Source organism: Oncorhynchus clarkii, chromosome 23 (assembly GCF_045791955.1).
Source record: "Oncorhynchus clarkii lewisi isolate Uvic-CL-2024 chromosome 23, UVic_Ocla_1.0, whole genome shotgun sequence".
Lineage (NCBI taxonomy): Eukaryota > Metazoa > Chordata > Actinopteri > Salmoniformes > Salmonidae > Oncorhynchus > Oncorhynchus clarkii.
In genome coordinates this window covers 27,714,692-27,732,373 of record NC_092169.1, presented here as the reverse complement: position 1 = coordinate 27,732,373, position 17,682 = coordinate 27,714,692, and the positions used below count along the sequence as shown (strand labels likewise).

The 17,682-nt window shown below is 41.4% G+C and overlaps 1 protein-coding gene across 3 annotated transcripts in view; it reads right to left on the bottom strand.

Annotated features, from left to right (window-relative positions):
• LOC139381168 (glutamate--cysteine ligase catalytic subunit-like) overlaps window positions 1-17,682 on the bottom strand; it is a 35,451-nt gene that overhangs the window by 6,543 nt on the left and 11,226 nt on the right. For all 3 annotated transcript variants that reach the window (XM_071124548.1, XM_071124550.1, XM_071124551.1), the window contains exons 2-9: window positions 14,558-14,670; window positions 7,267-7,449; window positions 7,050-7,163; window positions 1,345-1,403; window positions 1,062-1,198; window positions 780-854; window positions 490-606; window positions 106-244 (exon numbers count right to left, since the gene is read on the bottom strand). In XM_071124548.1, the coding sequence (XP_070980649.1) occupies window positions 106-244; window positions 490-606; window positions 780-854; window positions 1,062-1,198; window positions 1,345-1,403; window positions 7,050-7,163; window positions 7,267-7,449; window positions 14,558-14,670 (937 nt within the window). The remainder of the gene's footprint in view (window positions 1-105; window positions 245-489; window positions 607-779; window positions 855-1,061; window positions 1,199-1,344; window positions 1,404-7,049; window positions 7,164-7,266; window positions 7,450-14,557; window positions 14,671-17,682) is intronic.

Sequence of the window (17,682 nt, the reverse complement as noted above, 5' to 3'; positions counted from 1 at the left end):
TCACTTTTTGTATGATTATTTTACTACTAATTTTAAAATAATATTTTCCCCAGTCACTTATCATTCAACATGTTATATTACTGATGTCTTTGTTACAGTGTTTACCTGCATCCAGCAACTGTTTGTTGATCTCCTCGTCTATTGTCAGATCTATGTCATTGTACTTATCGCCACAACTGGAGAGGTAGCTGTCGATTGAATCATATCTTGATTTCAAGATTCGAAATTTGTTGCTTTTCAAAGGCTGCAAAGACAACATTTTCATAGAAATTAAAAGACCATGAATATGAAAAGTAGGAAAATCTTCTGACAATTCAACAAACAAATAACTGAAAACCTGCTCTGACTAACGTTACAATTGAACACCAGGAAATCAACAGAGAAATTCATAATGCCTATCTGAGCCGGACACTCAACCCCCTGAAGCAACTAGTGGCAAGGTCATGTTTCTTTAATTAGGGGACAGTTTTTCATGATTCATCTGCTCACCTCCAGCCCTCTCTCTTCCCCGGTCCTGTCATCCACCGAGGCAGAAATAACTCCCCAGCGACAATCAATGTCTGACACATAGCCTCTGTAAAACGGCGAAGCAGCACTGAGGGCCATCTGTAAACGATCAACAATTAGCTTTCCAGTTTCCACCACACAAAAAGCACTCGAAACAACCAAAGCATTATTGAATACTGTAATGATTCAAACAAAGCCATTTACGAAACCTTTGATTAAAAAAATTACTACTTGATGCAATTTTTTCTGTACATTTTCTAAGCATATCTTACCACTATGGGGCAGAATGTTGCTAGTTGGTCATAAAGGTACCTCGCCTCTTCAATGCTGCAAGCTTGGAATGTCACCTGGAAAAACATAAAAAGGTTCAAGTTAATTTAAGGACTAATCAACAGGCTTATATAAACATGCCCACAACCTTTAAAAAATATTATGTAGTCTAGTTTATGAACACGTAATTTATGATGTGCGACTGAAAAAAGGAACATGCATCCAAAGACAAACAAATAACGACAGTATACAATGTTACTATTAGTATAATGTGTAGCATATACCTGAAGACAGCAGTTGCCCATTCCGAAGCCCATGGCATCCATGTAGATGTGATCAGGGAGAGCTGCTCTGGCGGCCTCCCCATCATCCTCCGGAAACTTCTCCACAAATGGAGATGGAGTGCACTTGTCTTTAAAGACTAACAAGGAGAAAGAAGCACAGTGAAAAATAGATACCGATAAGTATGTATCCTAAATTTGACCAGTGAAAATGACAAAATGTATTTGACTGAGTGGTGTAATTGTTAAGTGCAAATGGTGAAGACCGGTTTTTATTTACACTTACTGGGTACGTTGATCACTACCTTCTCTCCTCTTCTGTGACGAATGTTTCTGGTCAGGGTGCTGAAAAAACATTCACATTTCTGTATTCAAGGGAATTCAAAAAAAGAGCTCAAACTTGACATATCATAGCAGTGAGACAACATACTGCAAATATACACACAAAAGTATGTGGACACCCCTTCAAATTAGTGGATTTGGCTATTTCAGCCACACCTGCTGACAGGTGTATACAATCGAGCACAAAGCCATGCAATCTCCATAGACAAACATTGACAGTAGAACAGCCTTTCTGAAGAGCTCAGTGACTTTCAACACGGCACTGTCATAGGATGCCACCTTTCCAACAAGTCAGTTCATCAGATTTCTGCCCTGCTGGAGCTGCCCTGGTCAAGTGTAAGTGGTGTTATTGTGAAGTGGAAACATCTAGGAGCAACAACATCTCAGCCAGACCTCAGTAATGATCTTGTGGCTGAATAGAAGCAAGTCCCCGCAGCAATGTTCCAACTAGTGGTCGACCGATTAATCTGAATGGACGATTAATTAGGGCCGATTTCAAGTTTTCATAACAATCGGAAAATCGGTATTTTGGGCGCCGATTTTGCAGATTTAAATGTATTTTTAGACCTTTAACTAGGCAAGTCAGTTAAGAACACATTCTTATTTTCAATGACGGCCTAGGAACAGTGGGTTAACTACCTTGTTCAGATTTTCACCTTGTCGGCTCGGGGGATCCAAACTTGCAACCTTACAGTTAACTAGTCCAACGCTCTAACCACCTGCCTCTCATTGCACTCCACGAGGAGCCTGCCTGTTACGTGAATGCAGTAGAAGCCAAGGTAAGTTGCTAGCTAGCATTAAACTTATCTTATAAAAAACCAATCAATCATAATCACTAGTTATAACTACACATGGTTGATGATATTACTTGTTTATCTAGCATGTCCTGCGTTGCATATAATCGATGCAACGCTGGGGGATGATTTAACAAAAGCGCATTTGCGAAAAAAGCACAATCGTTGGACGACTGGACCTAACCATAAACACCAATGCCTTTCTTAAAATCAATACACAGAAGTATATATTTTTAAACCTGCATATTTAGCTAAAAGAAATCCAGGTTAGCATGCAATTTCAACCAGGTGAATTTGTTTAATTTCTCTTGCGTTCATTGCACGCAGAGTCAGGGTATATGCAACAGTTTGGGCAGCCTGGCTCATTACGAACTAATTTGCCAGAACTTTACATAATTATGACAAAACATTGAAGGTAGTGCAATGTAACAAGAATATTTAGACTTAGGGATGCCACCCATTAGATAAAATACCGACCGGTTCCGTATTTCACTGAAATAAACGTTTTGTTTTTGAAATGATAGTTTCCGGATTCTACCATATTAATGACCAAAGGCTCGTATTTCTGTGTGTTATGTTATAACTAAGTCTGATTTGATAGAGCATTCTGACTGAGCGTTGGTAGGCAGCAGCAGGCTCGTAAGCATTCATTCAAACAGCACTTTCATGCGTTTTGCAAGCAGCTCTTGGCAAGCACAGCGCTGTTTATGACTTCAAGCCTATCAGCCTAATGGCTGGTGTAACCGATGTGAAATGGTTAGCTGGGTGTGCGCTAATAGCGTTTCAAACGTCACTCGCTCTGAGAGAAATAGTCCTATAAATACTATAATAACTACAACCTAAAACCTCTTACCTTGGAATATTGAAGTCTCATGTTAAAAGGAACCACCAACTTTCATATGTTCTCATGTTCTGAGCAAGGAACTTAAACGTTAGCTTTCTTACATGGCACTTTTACTTTCTTCTCCAACACTTTTGCATTCTTTAAACCAAATTGAACACGTTTCATTATTTGAGGCTAAATTGATTTTTATTTATGTATTATATTAAGTTCAAATAAGTGTTCATTCAGTGTTGTTGTAATTGTCATTATTACACATTTTAAAAAAGTTAAAAATTGGCCGATTAAATCGGTATCGGCTTTTTTGGTCCTCCAATAACCGGTATCAGCGTTGAAAAATCATAATCGGTCGACCTATGGTTTCAACATCTACTGGAAAGCCTTCCCAGAAGAGTGGAGGTTGTTGTGGCAGCAAAGGGGGGACCAACTCCATATTAATGCCCATGATTTTGGACAGATGTTCGACGAGCAGGTGTCCACATACTTTTGGTCATGTAGTGTATATGTGGAACAAAGGTAGCGCAGTGTCTTATACTCAGCTGGCCCCTCCCCAGATTGTGTTAAACGCTCTACAACAAAGCTTTTAGTGTCCAACATGCTTTCTCTGCCCTTAACCTTGTTCTGAACACCTGCAAAACAAAAGGTCATGTGGTTTGGTAAGAAGAATGCCCCTCTCCCCACCAGTGTGCTTACTACCTCTGAGGGTTTAGAGCTTGAGGTCATATCTGTACTTGGGAGTATGGCTAGATGGTACATTGTCCTTCTCTCAGCAAACATCAAAGCTGCAGGCTAAGGTTAAATCTTGACTTGGTTTCCTCTATTGTTGTCGTTCCTCTTTCAACCCAGCTGCCAAACTAACGCCGATTCAGATGACCATCCTACCCATGCTAGACTACGGAGACGTAATTTATAGATTGGCAGGTAAGGGCGCTCTCGAGCGGCAAGATGTTCTTTACAGTTGGGAATCAGATTTTCCACCAATGCTCCTTATAGGACACATCATTGCACTCTATACTCCTCTGTAAAATGGTCATCTCTGTATACATGTCTCAAGACCCACTGGTTGATGCCTATTATGCCTATCCTCTTAGACCTCCCTCCCCCTTATCTGAGATAACTACTGCAGCACACATCCTCCAGATACAACACCTGATCTGCCAGTCACATTCCGCTAAGGATCCCCAAAGCGCAAACATTCCTGGGTCGCTCTTCTTTTCAGTTCGCTTCAACAAACACTCAAACTGGACTGTTCTCTCTCCATTCAAAGACTCAATCTTACTGACAGTTGTGCCTGCTTCACGTGATGCATAGTTGTCTCTGCCTTCTTTCCCTTTGTGTCGTTGTCTGTGCCCAATAATGTTTGTAACATGTTTTGTGCTGCTACCATGTTGTGCTGCTGCCATGTTGTGTCGCTGCCATGCTGTTTTCTTAGGTCTCTCTTTATGTAGTGTTGTCGTGATGTGAGTTTTGCCCTGTTTTTTTTAAAATAAATAAATAAATGTGTATATATATATATATATATATATATATATATATATATATATATATATATATATATATATATATATATACACACATTTGTTTTTTTAAACAGTGCCCATCCCCGCAGGAGGCCTTTTGGTAGGCCGTCATTGTAAATAAGGATTTGTTCTTAACCGACTTGCCTAGTTAAAGGTTAAATAATACACACAGAGTTGAAGTCGGAAGTTTACATACACCTAAGCCAAATACATTTAAACTCAGTTTCCCAATTCCTGACATTTAATCCAAGTAAAAGTTCCCTGTCTTAGGTGAGTTAGGATCACCACCTAATTTAAGAATGTGAAATGTCAGAATAATAGTAGGGAGAATTATTTATTTCAGCTTTTATTTCTTTCATCACATTCCCAGTGGGTAGGACGTTTACATACACTCAATTAGTATTTGGTAGCATTGCCTTCAAATTGTTTAACTTGGGTCAAACGTTTTGGGTAGCCTTCCACAAGCTTCCCACAAGTTGGATGAATTTTTCCCCATTCCTCCTGACAGAGCTGGTGTAACGGATTCAGGTTTGTCAGCCTCCTTGCTCTCACATGCTTTTTCAATTCTGCCCACAAATGTTCTTTTGAATGGAGGTCAGGGCTTTGTGATGACCACTTCAATACCTTGACTTTGTTGTCCTTAAGCCATTTTGCCACAACTTTGAAAGTATGCATGTGGTCATTGTCCATTTGGAAGACCCATTTGTGACCAAGCTTTAACTTCTGACTGATGTCTTGAGATGTTGCTTCAATATATCCACATAAGTTTCCTCCCCCATGATGCCATCTATTTTGTGAAGTGCACCAGTCCCTCCTGCAGCAAAGCACCCCCACAAGCTGCCACCCTCGTGCTTCATGGTTGGGATGGTGTTCTTCGACTTGCAAGCCTCCCCCAAGCCTCTACCCTCCAAACATGATGGTCATTATGGCCAGACAGTTCTATTGTTGTTTCATCAGACCATAGTACATTTCTCCAAAAAGTACAATCTTTGTCCCCATGTGCAGTTGCATACCGTAGTCTGGCTTTTTTTATGGCGGTTTTGGAGCAGTGGCTTCTTCCTTGCTGAGCGGCCTTATGTCGATATAGGACTCGTTTTACTGTGGATATTGATACTTTTGTACCCGTTTCCTCCAGAATGTTCACAAAGTCCTTTGCTGTTGTTCGGAGGTTGATTTTCACTTTTCACATTCCTCTCTAGTCTCTAGTCTCCTTCCTGAGCGGTATGACGGCTGCACGGTCTCATGGTGTTAATACTTGCGTACTATTGTTTGTACAGATGAACGTGGTACCTTCAGGCGTTTGGAAATTTCTCCCAAGGATGAATCAGACTTGTGGAGGTCTACAATGTTTTTTTCTGAGGTCTTTGCTGATTTCTTTTGATTTTCCCATGATTGTAACATGTTTTGTGCTGCTACCATGTTGTGCTGCTGCCATGTTGTGTCGCTGCCATGCTGTTTTCTTAGGTCTCTCTTTATGTAGTGTTGTCGTGATGTGAGTTTTGCCCTGTTTTTTTTTTAATAAATAAATAAATGTGTATATATTGTAACATGTTTTGTGCTGCTACCATGTTGTGCTGCTGCCATGTTGTGTCGCTGCCAAGAGACACTGAGTTTTTTTTTTTTGTTGTTGAATTTTACCCCTTTTTCTCCCCAATTTCGTAGTATCCAATTGTTGTAGTAGCTACTATCTTGTCTCATCGCTACAACTCCCGTACGGGCTCGGGAGAGACGAAGGTTGAAAGTCATGCGTCCTCCGATACACAACCAACCAAGCCGCTGCTTCTTTAACACAGCGCACATCCAACCCGGAAGCCAGCCGCACCAATGCGCCGGAGGAAACACCGTGCACCTGGCCACCTTGGCTAGCGTACACTGCGCCCAGCCCGCCACAGGAGTCGCTGGTGCGCGATGAGACAAGGACACCCCTACCGACCAAGCCCTCCCTAACCCGGGCGACGCTAGGCCAATTGTGCGTCGCCCCACGGACCTCCCGGTCGCGGCCGGTTACGACAGAGCCTGGGCGCGAACCCAGGACTCTGATGGCACAGCTGGCGCTGCAGTACAGCGCCCTTAACCACTGCGCCACCCGGGAGGCCCTTAAGAGACACTGAGTTTGAAGGTAGGCCTTGAAATACATCTACAGGTACACCTCCAATTGACTCAAATTATGTCAATTAGCCTATCAGAAGCTTCTAAAGCCATAACATCATTTTCTGGAATTTTCCAAGCTGTTTAAAGGCATAGTCAACATAGTGTATGTAAACTTCTGACCCACTGGAATTGTGATACAATGAATTATAAGTGAAATAATTGCATGCATGACACAAGAAAAAATTACTTGTGTCACGCACAAAGTTGATGTCCTAACTGACATGCCATAAACTATAGTTTGTTAACAAGAAATTTGTGGGGTGGTTGAAAAACATGTTTTAATGACGCCAATCTAAGTGTATGTAAACTTCCGACATACATACATATATACATTCAAGCCTACCTGAATCTTGGGTGTCCGTTTATGGCTTCATCTGGGAAGAACAGTGATTTGGACACTCCTTTTTCAACAGGTGTTGGGTTGTACTCTGGCTGGGTGAAGCCTGGACAACCTAACCTAAAACCATTGTTACAAGAATAACAATAATGTTAAGGTACTATAAATGAAATAAACAAAGTTTCAAATGGTTGAGTGAGTGACAAAATAGGTACTAAACTACCTTGGGAATGATGTGATGGTGGCAAGGGTTTCATTCTTATTCAGCACAGATGAGGCCTCTCGCCTCCTCTTTCCCATGTTGTCCTCCACTGTGTTGAACTCTGACATCGTCCCACCGTATGGCTGCCCCGGAGTCCCTTCGATCATGTAGCTGCCATACTCTGGCCTCCAAAGGGTAGGATGGCTACAAATAAAAACAAAGCATTATAAAAAATAAAAAAGTAAAAGCCAACTTCCATATTTAGAGGCCAAATTAATAATGTTGTCTAACAAAACAAGGTCCTTGATCAGATGGAGTCCATTGTGGTATGCTGATCTTTCACATTAAAGTAAACATGTTTTTTTAAATCTAAATGTGAGACACTATGTCAGCAGGGGGGGAAAATGCTGTGTTTGTGCTTCAGGGCACGTGCTCTTCAGTATGTGCGACAGAGGCAGTAATGAGGAATGCTACAGCTCTAGCTACAATTCCCCACTGACACTGGTATTTCCCCTGGGTTAAGTAGGCTTCACAGATTTAGGACATCATGGGCAGTTAGCAAGCAGACCTTTACTGTGGGGCTTGTACAAACACAAGTACATCAAATAGAGATAAAGGCTTTTTAACCTGCAGAAGGAATTTAACAGCCCACGGTGTAGCAGGCAGGGTGACTCAATAGTGTATTTGTAAGAGCATAGTTTCTTTTTTTTTTTAAGAAAGTAAAACTCATGCTGAAGTTGCATACATGTAAAGTAGCTTTTGCATGAGCGAGCCATAAGGGAAGCTCCTTCATTTATTTTTAAAGTTGCTAAAGAGGCTAATGGAACAGTGTCTTATGCAGTGAAAATATGTCTTTAGTACCTGCAATGTAAAAAAAAAAAAATACAAAAAAAAGACATTTGGTTGTTAAACTTTATGTAAATGACATGTTATAGAAGGAGCAAGACACATTTTGTGATGATTTCACTTGTTTGAGAAACCTCTAACCAGTGATTCACTTCCTCATCCTCAGTGCGCAGTACAAAGCTCTGAAAAAATATGAACAAACACTCCAGAAACACCCAAATACATCCTTTTAGAAACCTAAACGCTCAGTAAAGTGATGCAGGTCTTTAGATGTTGTACACATGAAATTGTGTCATTCCAAACTATATCCGCAACGTTATATTCAATTTTGTGCGACTCAAGCAGTTTTCCCCTATCCAGCTGTTCCATTTGAGTCGCAACAAAATGTAATATAGCGTTGCTGATAAAGTTCAGAATGACAGTACGGGGAAACAAAATATATTGGAAAATACAGTTGAAGTCAGAAGTATACATACACCTTAGCCAAATACATTTAAAAGCAGTTTCACAATTCCTGACATTTAATCCAAGTAAACATGCCATGTCTTAAGTCTGTTAGGCTCACCACTTTATTTTAAGAATGTGAAATGTCAGAATAATAGTAGAGAGAATTATTTATTTCAGCTTTTATTTATTTATTATGTCCCATTCCTCCTGACAGAACTGGTGTAACTGTCTGGTTTGTAGGCCTCCTTGCTCGCACACTTTTTCGGTTCTGCCCACAAAATTTCTATGGGATTGAGGTCAGCGCTTTGTGATGGCCACTCCAATACCTTGACTTTGTTGTCCTTAAGCCATTTTCCCACTTTGGAAGTATGCTTGGGGTCATTGTTCATTTGGAAGACCCATTTGCGACCAAGCTTAAACTCCCTGACTGATGTCTTGAGATGTTGCTTCAATACATCCACATGTTGTTCCTTACTCATGATGCCATCTATTTGTGCAGTACACCAGTCCCTCTTGCAGCAAAGCACCCTCACAATATGATGCTGCCACCCCTGTGCTTCATGGTTGGGATGGTGTACTTAGTCTTGGAAGCTTCCCCATTTTCCCTCCAAACATAACGATGGTCATTATGGCCAAACAGTTCTATTTTGGTTTCATCAGATCAAAGGACATTTCTCTAAAAAGTACGATCTTCGTCTCCATTTGCAGTTGCAAACCGTAGTCTGGCTTTTTATGGCGGTTTTGGAGCAGTGATTTCTTCCTTGCTGAGCGGCCTTTCAGGTTATGTTGATATAGGACTCATTTTACTGTGGCTATAGATACTTTTGTACTTGTGAAGATCCAATCAAATTTATTTGTCACATACACATGGTTAGCAGATGTTAATGCGAGTGTAGCGAAATGCTTGTGCTTCTAGTTCCGACAGCGCAGTAATAACCAACGAGTAATCTAACCTAACAATTCCAAAACTACTACCTTATACACACACAAGTGTAAAGTGATAAAGAATATGTACATAAATATATATGAATGAGTGATGGTACAGAATGGCATAGGCAAGATGCAGTAGATGCTATCGAGTACAGTATATACATATGAGATTAGTAATGTAGGGTATGTAAACATTATATTAAGTAGCATAGTTTAAAGTGGCTAGTGATACATGAATTACATAAAGATGCAGTAGATGATAGAGTACAGTATATACATATAAGATTAGTAATGTAGGGTATGTAAACATTATATTAAGTAGCATTGTTTAAAGTGGCTAGTGATATTTTACATAAATTTCCATCAATTCCCATTATTAAAGTGGCTGGAGTTGAGTCAGTGTGTTGGCAGCAGCCACTCAATGTTAGTGGTGGCTGTTTAACAGTCTGATGGCCTTGAGATAGAAGCTGAGACTGAAAAAAGCTTCTGTCTCTCGGTCCCTGCTTTAATGCACCTGTACTGACCTCGCCTTCTGGATGATAGCGGGGTAAACATGCAGTGGCTCTGGTGGTTGTTGTCCTTGATGATCTTTATGGCCTTCTTGTGACATTGGGTGGTGTAGGTGTCCTGGAGGGCAGGTAGTTTTCCCTCCCCGGTGATGCGTTGTGCAGACCTCACTACCCTGTGGACAGCTTTACGGTTGTGGGCGGAGCAGTTGCAGTACCAGGCGGTGATACAGCCCGACAGGATGTTCTTGATTGTGCATCTGTAGAAGTTTGTGAGTGCTTTTGGTGAATTTCTTCAGCCTCCAAAGGTTGAAGAGGCGCTGCTGCGCCTTCTTCACGACGCTGTCTGTGTGGGTGGACCAATTCAGTTTGTCCGTGATGTGTACGCAGAGGAACTTAAAACTTACTACCCTCTCCACTACTGCCCATCGATGTGGATAGGGGGTGCTCCCTCTACTGTTTCCTGAGAGTCCACAGGTTTTGGTTGCGGGCCGTGTCAGTGGCACTGTATTGTCCTCAAAGCGGGCAAAAAAGTTATTTAGTCTGCCTGGGAGCAAGACATCCTGGTCCGAGATGGGGCTGGTTTTCTTTTTGTAATCTGTGATTGACTGTAGACCCTGCCACATACCTTGTGTCTGAGCCGTTGAATTGAGATTCTACTTTGTCTCTATACTGACGCTTAGCTTGTTTGATTGCCTTGCGGAGGGAATAGCTATACTGTTTGTATTCGGTCATGTTTCCAGTCACCTTTCCCTGGTTAAAAGCAGTGGTTCGCGCTTTCAGTTTCACACGAATGCTGCCATCAATCCACGGTTTCTGGTTTGGGAATGTTTTAATCGTTGCTATGGGAATGACATCATCAATGCACTTTCTAATGAACTCGCTCTCAGAATCAGCGTATTCGTCAATGTTGTTGTTGGAAGCAATGTGGAACATATCCCAGTCCACATGATGGAAGCAGTCTTGGAGTGTGGAATCAGATTGGTCGGACCAGCGTTGAACAGACCTCAGCGCGGGAGCTTCTTGTTTTAGTTTCTGTCTGTAGGCAGGGAGCAACAAAATGGAGTCGTGGTCAGCTTTTCCGAAAGGAGGGCGGGGGAGGGCCTTATGTGCGTCGCGGAAGTTAGAATAGCAATGATCCAAGGTTTTACCAGCCCTAGTTGCGCAATCGATATGCTGATACAATTTAGGGAGTCTTGTTTTCAGATTAGCCTTGTTATTAAAATCCCCAGCTACAATAAATGCAGCCTCAGGATATGTGGTTTCCAGTTTGCAAAGAGTCAAATAAAGTTTGTTCAGGGCCATCGATGTGTCTGCTTGGGGGGGGGGGGGGGGAATATATACGGCTGTGATTATAATCGAAGAGAATTACCTTGGGAGATAATGCGGTCGACATTTGATTGTGAGGAATTCTAAATCAGGTGAACAGAAGGACTTGAATTCCTGTATGTTGTTGTGATCACACCACGTCTCGTTAATCATAAGGAATACGCCCCCGCCCCTCTTCTTACCAGAAGTCGGCGCGATGCGTGAAGAAACCAGCTGGCTGCACCGATTCCGTTACGGTCTCTCGAGTGAGCCATGTTTCCGTGAAGCAAAGAACATTAGTCTCTGATGTCCCTCTGGAATGCTACCCGTGCTCGGATTTCATCAACCTTGTTGTCAAGAGACTGGACATTGGCGAGTAGTATGCTAGGGAGTGGTGCGCGATGTGCCCGTCTCCGGAGCCTGACCAGAAGACCGCTTCGTTTCCCTCTTTTACGACGTCGTTGTTTTGGGTCGCAGGCTGGGATCCATTCCGTTGTCCTGGGTGGAAGGCAGAACACAGGATCCGCTTCGGGAAAGTCATATTACTGGTCGTACTGATGGTGAGTTGACGTTGCTCTTATATTCAGTAGTTCTTTCCGACTGTATGTAATGAAACCTAAGATTACCTGGGGTACCAATGTAAGAAATAACACATAAAAAAAAAATTACTTGGTTTCCTAGGAACGCGAAGCGAGGCGGCCATTTCTGTCTGCGCCGGAAGTATGTGATGCTGGAGGAAACAAGGTCCTTTACTGTTGTTCTGGGATTGATTTTCACTTCTCACACCACAGTACGTTCATCTCTAGGAGACAGAACGCATCTCCTTCCTGAGTGGTATGACGGCTGTATGGTCCCATGGTGTTTATACTTGCGTACTATTGTTTGTACAGATGAATGTGGTACCTTCAGGTGTTTGGAAATTGCTCCCAAGGATGAACCAGACGACAATTTTTCTTTTGAGGTCTCTTGATTTTCCCATGATGTCAAGAGGCACTGAGTTTGAAGGTAGGCCTTGAAATACATCTACAGGTACACCTCCAATTGACTCAAATTATGTCAATTAGCCTATCAGAAGCTTCTAAAGCCATAACATCATTTTCTGGAATTACAAGCTGTTTAAAGGCACAGTCAACATAGTGTATGTAAACCTCTGACCCACTGGAATTGTGATACAGTGAATTATAAGTGAAATAATCTGTCTGTAAACATTTGTTGGAAAAATTACTTGTCATGCATAAACTAGATGTCCTAACTAGAGGTCGACCAATTAATCGGAATGGCTGATTAATTAGGGCCGATTTCAAGTTTTCATAACATTCGGAAATCGGTATTTTTGGGCGCCGATTTCCGATGTAATTTTTTTTAAAACCTTTTATTTAACTAGGCAAGTCAGTTAAGAAACAAATTCTTATTTTCAAAGACTGCCTAGGATCTGTGGGTTAACTGCCTTGTTCAGGGGCAGAACGACAGATTTTCACCTTGTCAGCTCAGGGGTCCAATCTTGCAACCGCACAGTTAACTAGTCCAACGCTCTAACCACTGCACTCCACGAGTAGCCTGCCTGTTACGCGAATGCAGTAGAAGCCAAGGTAAATTGCTAGCTAGTATTAAACTTATCTTATAAAAAACAATCAATCATAATCACTAGCTATAACTACTAATCCAGTTTAGCAGGCAATATTAACCAGATGAAATTGTGTCATTTCTCTTGCGTTCACTGACACGCAGAGTCAGGGTATATGCAACAGTTTGGGCTGCCTGGCTCATTGCGAACTAACTTGCCCGAATTTTACATAATTATGACATATATTGAAGGTTGTGCAATGTAACAAGAATATTTAGACTTAGGGATGCCACCCATTAGATAAAATACCGAACGGTTCCGTATTTCACTGAAATAATAAATGTTTTGTTTTCGAAATGATAGTTTCCGGATTCAACCATATTAATAACCAAAGGCTCATATTTCTGTGTGTTATTATGTTATAATTAAGTCTGATTTGATAGAGCAGTCTGACTGAGCAGCAGCAGGCCCGTAATCATTCATTCAAACAGCACTTTCATGCGTTTTGCCAGCAACTCTTCACAAGCACAGCGCTGTTTATGACTTCAAGCCTATCAGCCTAATGGCTGGCTGGTGTAACCAATGTGAAATGGCTAGCTAGTTAGCTGGGTGTGCGCTAATACTGTTTGAAACGTCACTCGTTTTAGATTTGGAGTAGTTATTCCCCTTGCGCTGCAAGGGCCGCGGCTTTTGTGGAGCAATGGGTAACGATGCTTCGAGTGTGGCTGTTGTCGATGTGTTCCTGGTTCGAGCCCAGGTTGGGGTGAGGAAGGGGACGGAAGCTATACTGTTATACTTGCAATACTAAAGTGCCTATAAGAACATCCAATAGTCAAAGGTATATGAAATACAAATGGTATAGAGAGAAATAGTCCTATAAATACTATATTAACTACAACCTAAAACCTCTTACCTTGGAATATTGAAGTCTCATGTTAAAAGGAACCACCAACTTTCATATGTTCTCATGTTCTGAGCAAGGAACTTAAACGTTAGCTTTCTTACATGGCACACATTTTTACATTGCACATATTACTTCCTTCTCCAAAACTTTGTTTTTGCATTATTTAAACCAAATTGAACAGGTTTCAATATTTATTTGAGGCTAAATAGATTTTATTTATGTTTTATATTAAGTTAAAATAAGTGTTAATTCAGTATTGTTGTAATGGTCATTATTACAAATAAAAAACTATATATAAAAAAATAATTAAATAAATAAATAATAATAAAAGAAAGAAAATCGGCCGATTAATCGGTATCGGCGTTGAAAAATCATAATCGGTCGACCTCTAGTCCTAACCAACTAGCCAAAACTGTAGCTTGTTAACAAGAAATGAGTGGAGTGGTTGAAAAACGAGCTAATGACTCCAACCTAAGTGTATATAAACTTCAGACTTCAACTGTATATGCAATCACTACTCTAAGTTGCTCTGGATAAGAGCATCTAATAAATTACTAAATGTTTGAGCCCCCATACTGCACAACGAGGATGAGGAAGTGAAATCGCTGGTTGGGGCAAGTTTCTTAAAAATAAGTTAGACCGCAAAAACTGTCCGTACCCTTTTATAACATGGCATTTACATCAAAAACAGCGATATGAGTGTAAAATAGAACTATTCTACTTTAACATAAGGCAGATAAATAGCAGCCAGTTTAAACTCAACACGATAATCGTGTCATTTTCTAAACAGATTTAAAGCTGACTTACTTGGGGTTTGTCTTTTCACCTTTGTCTTGAAGGGTTTCCAAAACCTCCCCACCATTGAGAACAAGACGAACCTTTTCATTTTTCTCATCCATTTCAATCAACATGTATTCCACCTAAAAAGGGGAGAAAAAAAAACATTTTGCATAACCAGTTTATATTTGAAGCCTGAAAAACTGTGTGCAAATGCAATGCATTTCATGCTGAAATCCATTAGGCCTACAGCACATGTTGACATCACTGACAGCACCCATTGGCTAAAAACTGATTGGAAGTAGAATCAAAGCTTGTGTTGATTAGTGTTAACATAATGTAGCCCGATGCTGCATTCATAACCAAGTGGGAAGGTGGGAATGACCAGTTGTGAAGTGAATAAATCCTAGGGTCGTTTCACCTCAAAAAACACAAGAAAGAGGACACCCACCATCTCAGATAGATAGTTATGAAATCTTTTCTATCTAATCAGTGTGTCGGCTGCAAGCAGACTAGATATTTGGCTAAATGAATTGAGCTGCGAGTTGGAGAGGCTGATCTTTAGTCTCTCTTTCGTCACATATCCTGTGTGTGTGTGGCTGCGGGTTTACCTCCGTTTTCAAAATGTTTGAAGCCTACTATCGTCAGTGTTAATTCTAGGAGATGGGAGCAGGCGATACACAACATGACCAAAAATATATGGACACCTGTTTGTCGAACAAAATAATGGGCATTAATATGGAGTTGGTCCCCCTTTGCTGCTATAACAGCCTCCACTCTTCTGGGAAGGCTTTCCATTGTTGGAACATTGTTGAGGGGACTTGCTTGCTTTCAGCCACAAGAGCATTAGTGAGTGGGGCACTGATGTTGGGTGATTAGGCCTGGCTCGCAGTCGGCGTTCCAATTCATCCCAAAGGTGTTCGATGGGGTTGAGCTCAGGGATTTGTGCCGGGCAGTCAAGTGCTTTCACACCTATCTCGACAAACCATTTCTGTACGAACCTCGCTTTGCGCACGGGGGCATTGTCCTACTGAAACAAGAAAGGGCCTTCCAAACTGTTTCCACAAAGATGGAAGCACAGAATCGTCAGTGCTAAGGGCCTATCCCAAACCATTAAAAATAGCTGCCAACCACTATTCCTACTCCACCAAATATTACAGTTGGCACTATGCATTGGTTCTCCTGGCATCCAGTAGGGTTCTCCTGGCATCCTCCTGGCATCTGCCAAACCTTGATTCGTCTGTAGGACTGCCAGATGGTGAAGTGTGATTTATCACTCCAGAGGACACTGCTCCAGACTCCAGATGTTAATGCGAGTTTAGTGAAATGCTTGTGCTTCTAGTTGCGACAGTTGCGACAGTGCAGTAATATCTAACAAGTTAACTAACAATTCACCAACAACTAGCTAATACACACAAATCTAAAGGGAGGAATAAGAATATGTATATATAAATATAAGGATGAGCGGCATAGGCATGGTGCAATAGATGGTATAAGGTACAGTATATACAGTGCCTTGCGAAAGTATTCGGCCCCCTTGAACTTTGCGACCTTTTGCCACATTTCAGGCTTCAAACATAAAGATATAAAACTGTATTTTTTTGTGAAGAATCAACAACAAGTGGGACACAATCATGAAGTGGAACGACATTTATTGGATATTTCAAACTTTTTTAACAAATCAAAAACTGAAAAATTGGGCGTGCAAAATTATTCAGCCCCTTTACTTTCAGTGCAGCAAACTCTCTCCAGAAGTTCAGTGAGGATCTCTGAATGATCCAATGTTGACCTAAATGACTAATGATGATAAATACAATCCACCTGTGTGTAATCAAGTCTCCGTATAAATGCACCTGCACTGTGATAGTCTCAGAGGTCCGTCAAAAGCGCAGAGAGCATCATGAAGAACAAGGAACACACCAGGCAGGTCCGAGATACTGTTGTGAAGAAGTTTAAAGCCGGATTTGGATACAAAAAGATTTCCCAAGCTTTAAACATCCCAAGGAGCACTGTGCAAGCGATAATATTGAAATGGAAGGAGTATCAGACCACTGCAAATCTACCAAGACCTGGCCGTCCCTCTAAACTTTCAGCTCATACAAGGAGAAGACTGATCAGAGATGCAGCCAAGAGGCCCACGATCACTCTGGATGAACTGCAGAGATCTACAGCTGAGGTGGGAGACTCTGTCCATAGGACAACAATCAGTCGTATATTGCACAAATCTGGCCTTTATGGAAGAGTGGCAAGAAGAAAGCCATTTCTTAAAGATATCCATAAAAAGTGTCGTTTAAAGTTTGCCACAAGCCACCTGGGAGACACACCAAACATGTGGAAGAAGGTGCTCTGGTCAGATGAAACCAAAATTGAACTTTTTGGCAACAATGCAAAACGTTATGTTTGGCGTAAAAGCAACACAGCTGAACACACCATCCCCACTGTCAAACATGGTGGTGGCAGCATCATGGTTTGGGCCTGCTTTTCTTCAGCAGGGACAGGGAAGATGGTTAAAATTGATGGGAAGATGGATGGAGCCAAATACAGGACCATTCTGGAAGAAACCCTGATGGAGTCTGCAAAAGACCTGAGACTGGGACGGAGATTTGTCTTCCAACAAGACAATGATCCAAAACATAAAGCAAAATCTACAATGGAATGGTTCAAAAATAAACATATCCAGGTGTTAGAATGGCCAAGTCAAAGTCCAGACCTGAATCCAATCGAGAATCTGTGGAAAGAACTGAAAACTGCTGTTCACAAATGCTCTCCATCCAACCTCACTGAGCTCGAGCTGTTTTGCAAGGAGGAATGGGAAAAAATGTCAGTCTCTCGATGTGCAAAACTGATAGAGACATACCCCAAGCGACTTACAGCTGTAATCGCAGCAAAAGGTGGCGCTACAAAGTATTAACTTAAGGGGGCTGAATAATTTTGCACGCCCAATTTTTCAGTTTTTGATTTGTTAAAAAAGTTTGAAATATCCAATAAATGTTGTTCCACTTCATGATTGTGTCCCACTTGTTGTTGATTCTTCACAAAAAAATACAGTTTTATATCTTTATGTTTGAAGCCTGAACTGTGGCAAAAGGTCGCAAAGTTCAAGGGGGCCGAATACTTTCGCAAGGCACTGTACATACAGTTGAAGTCGGATGTTT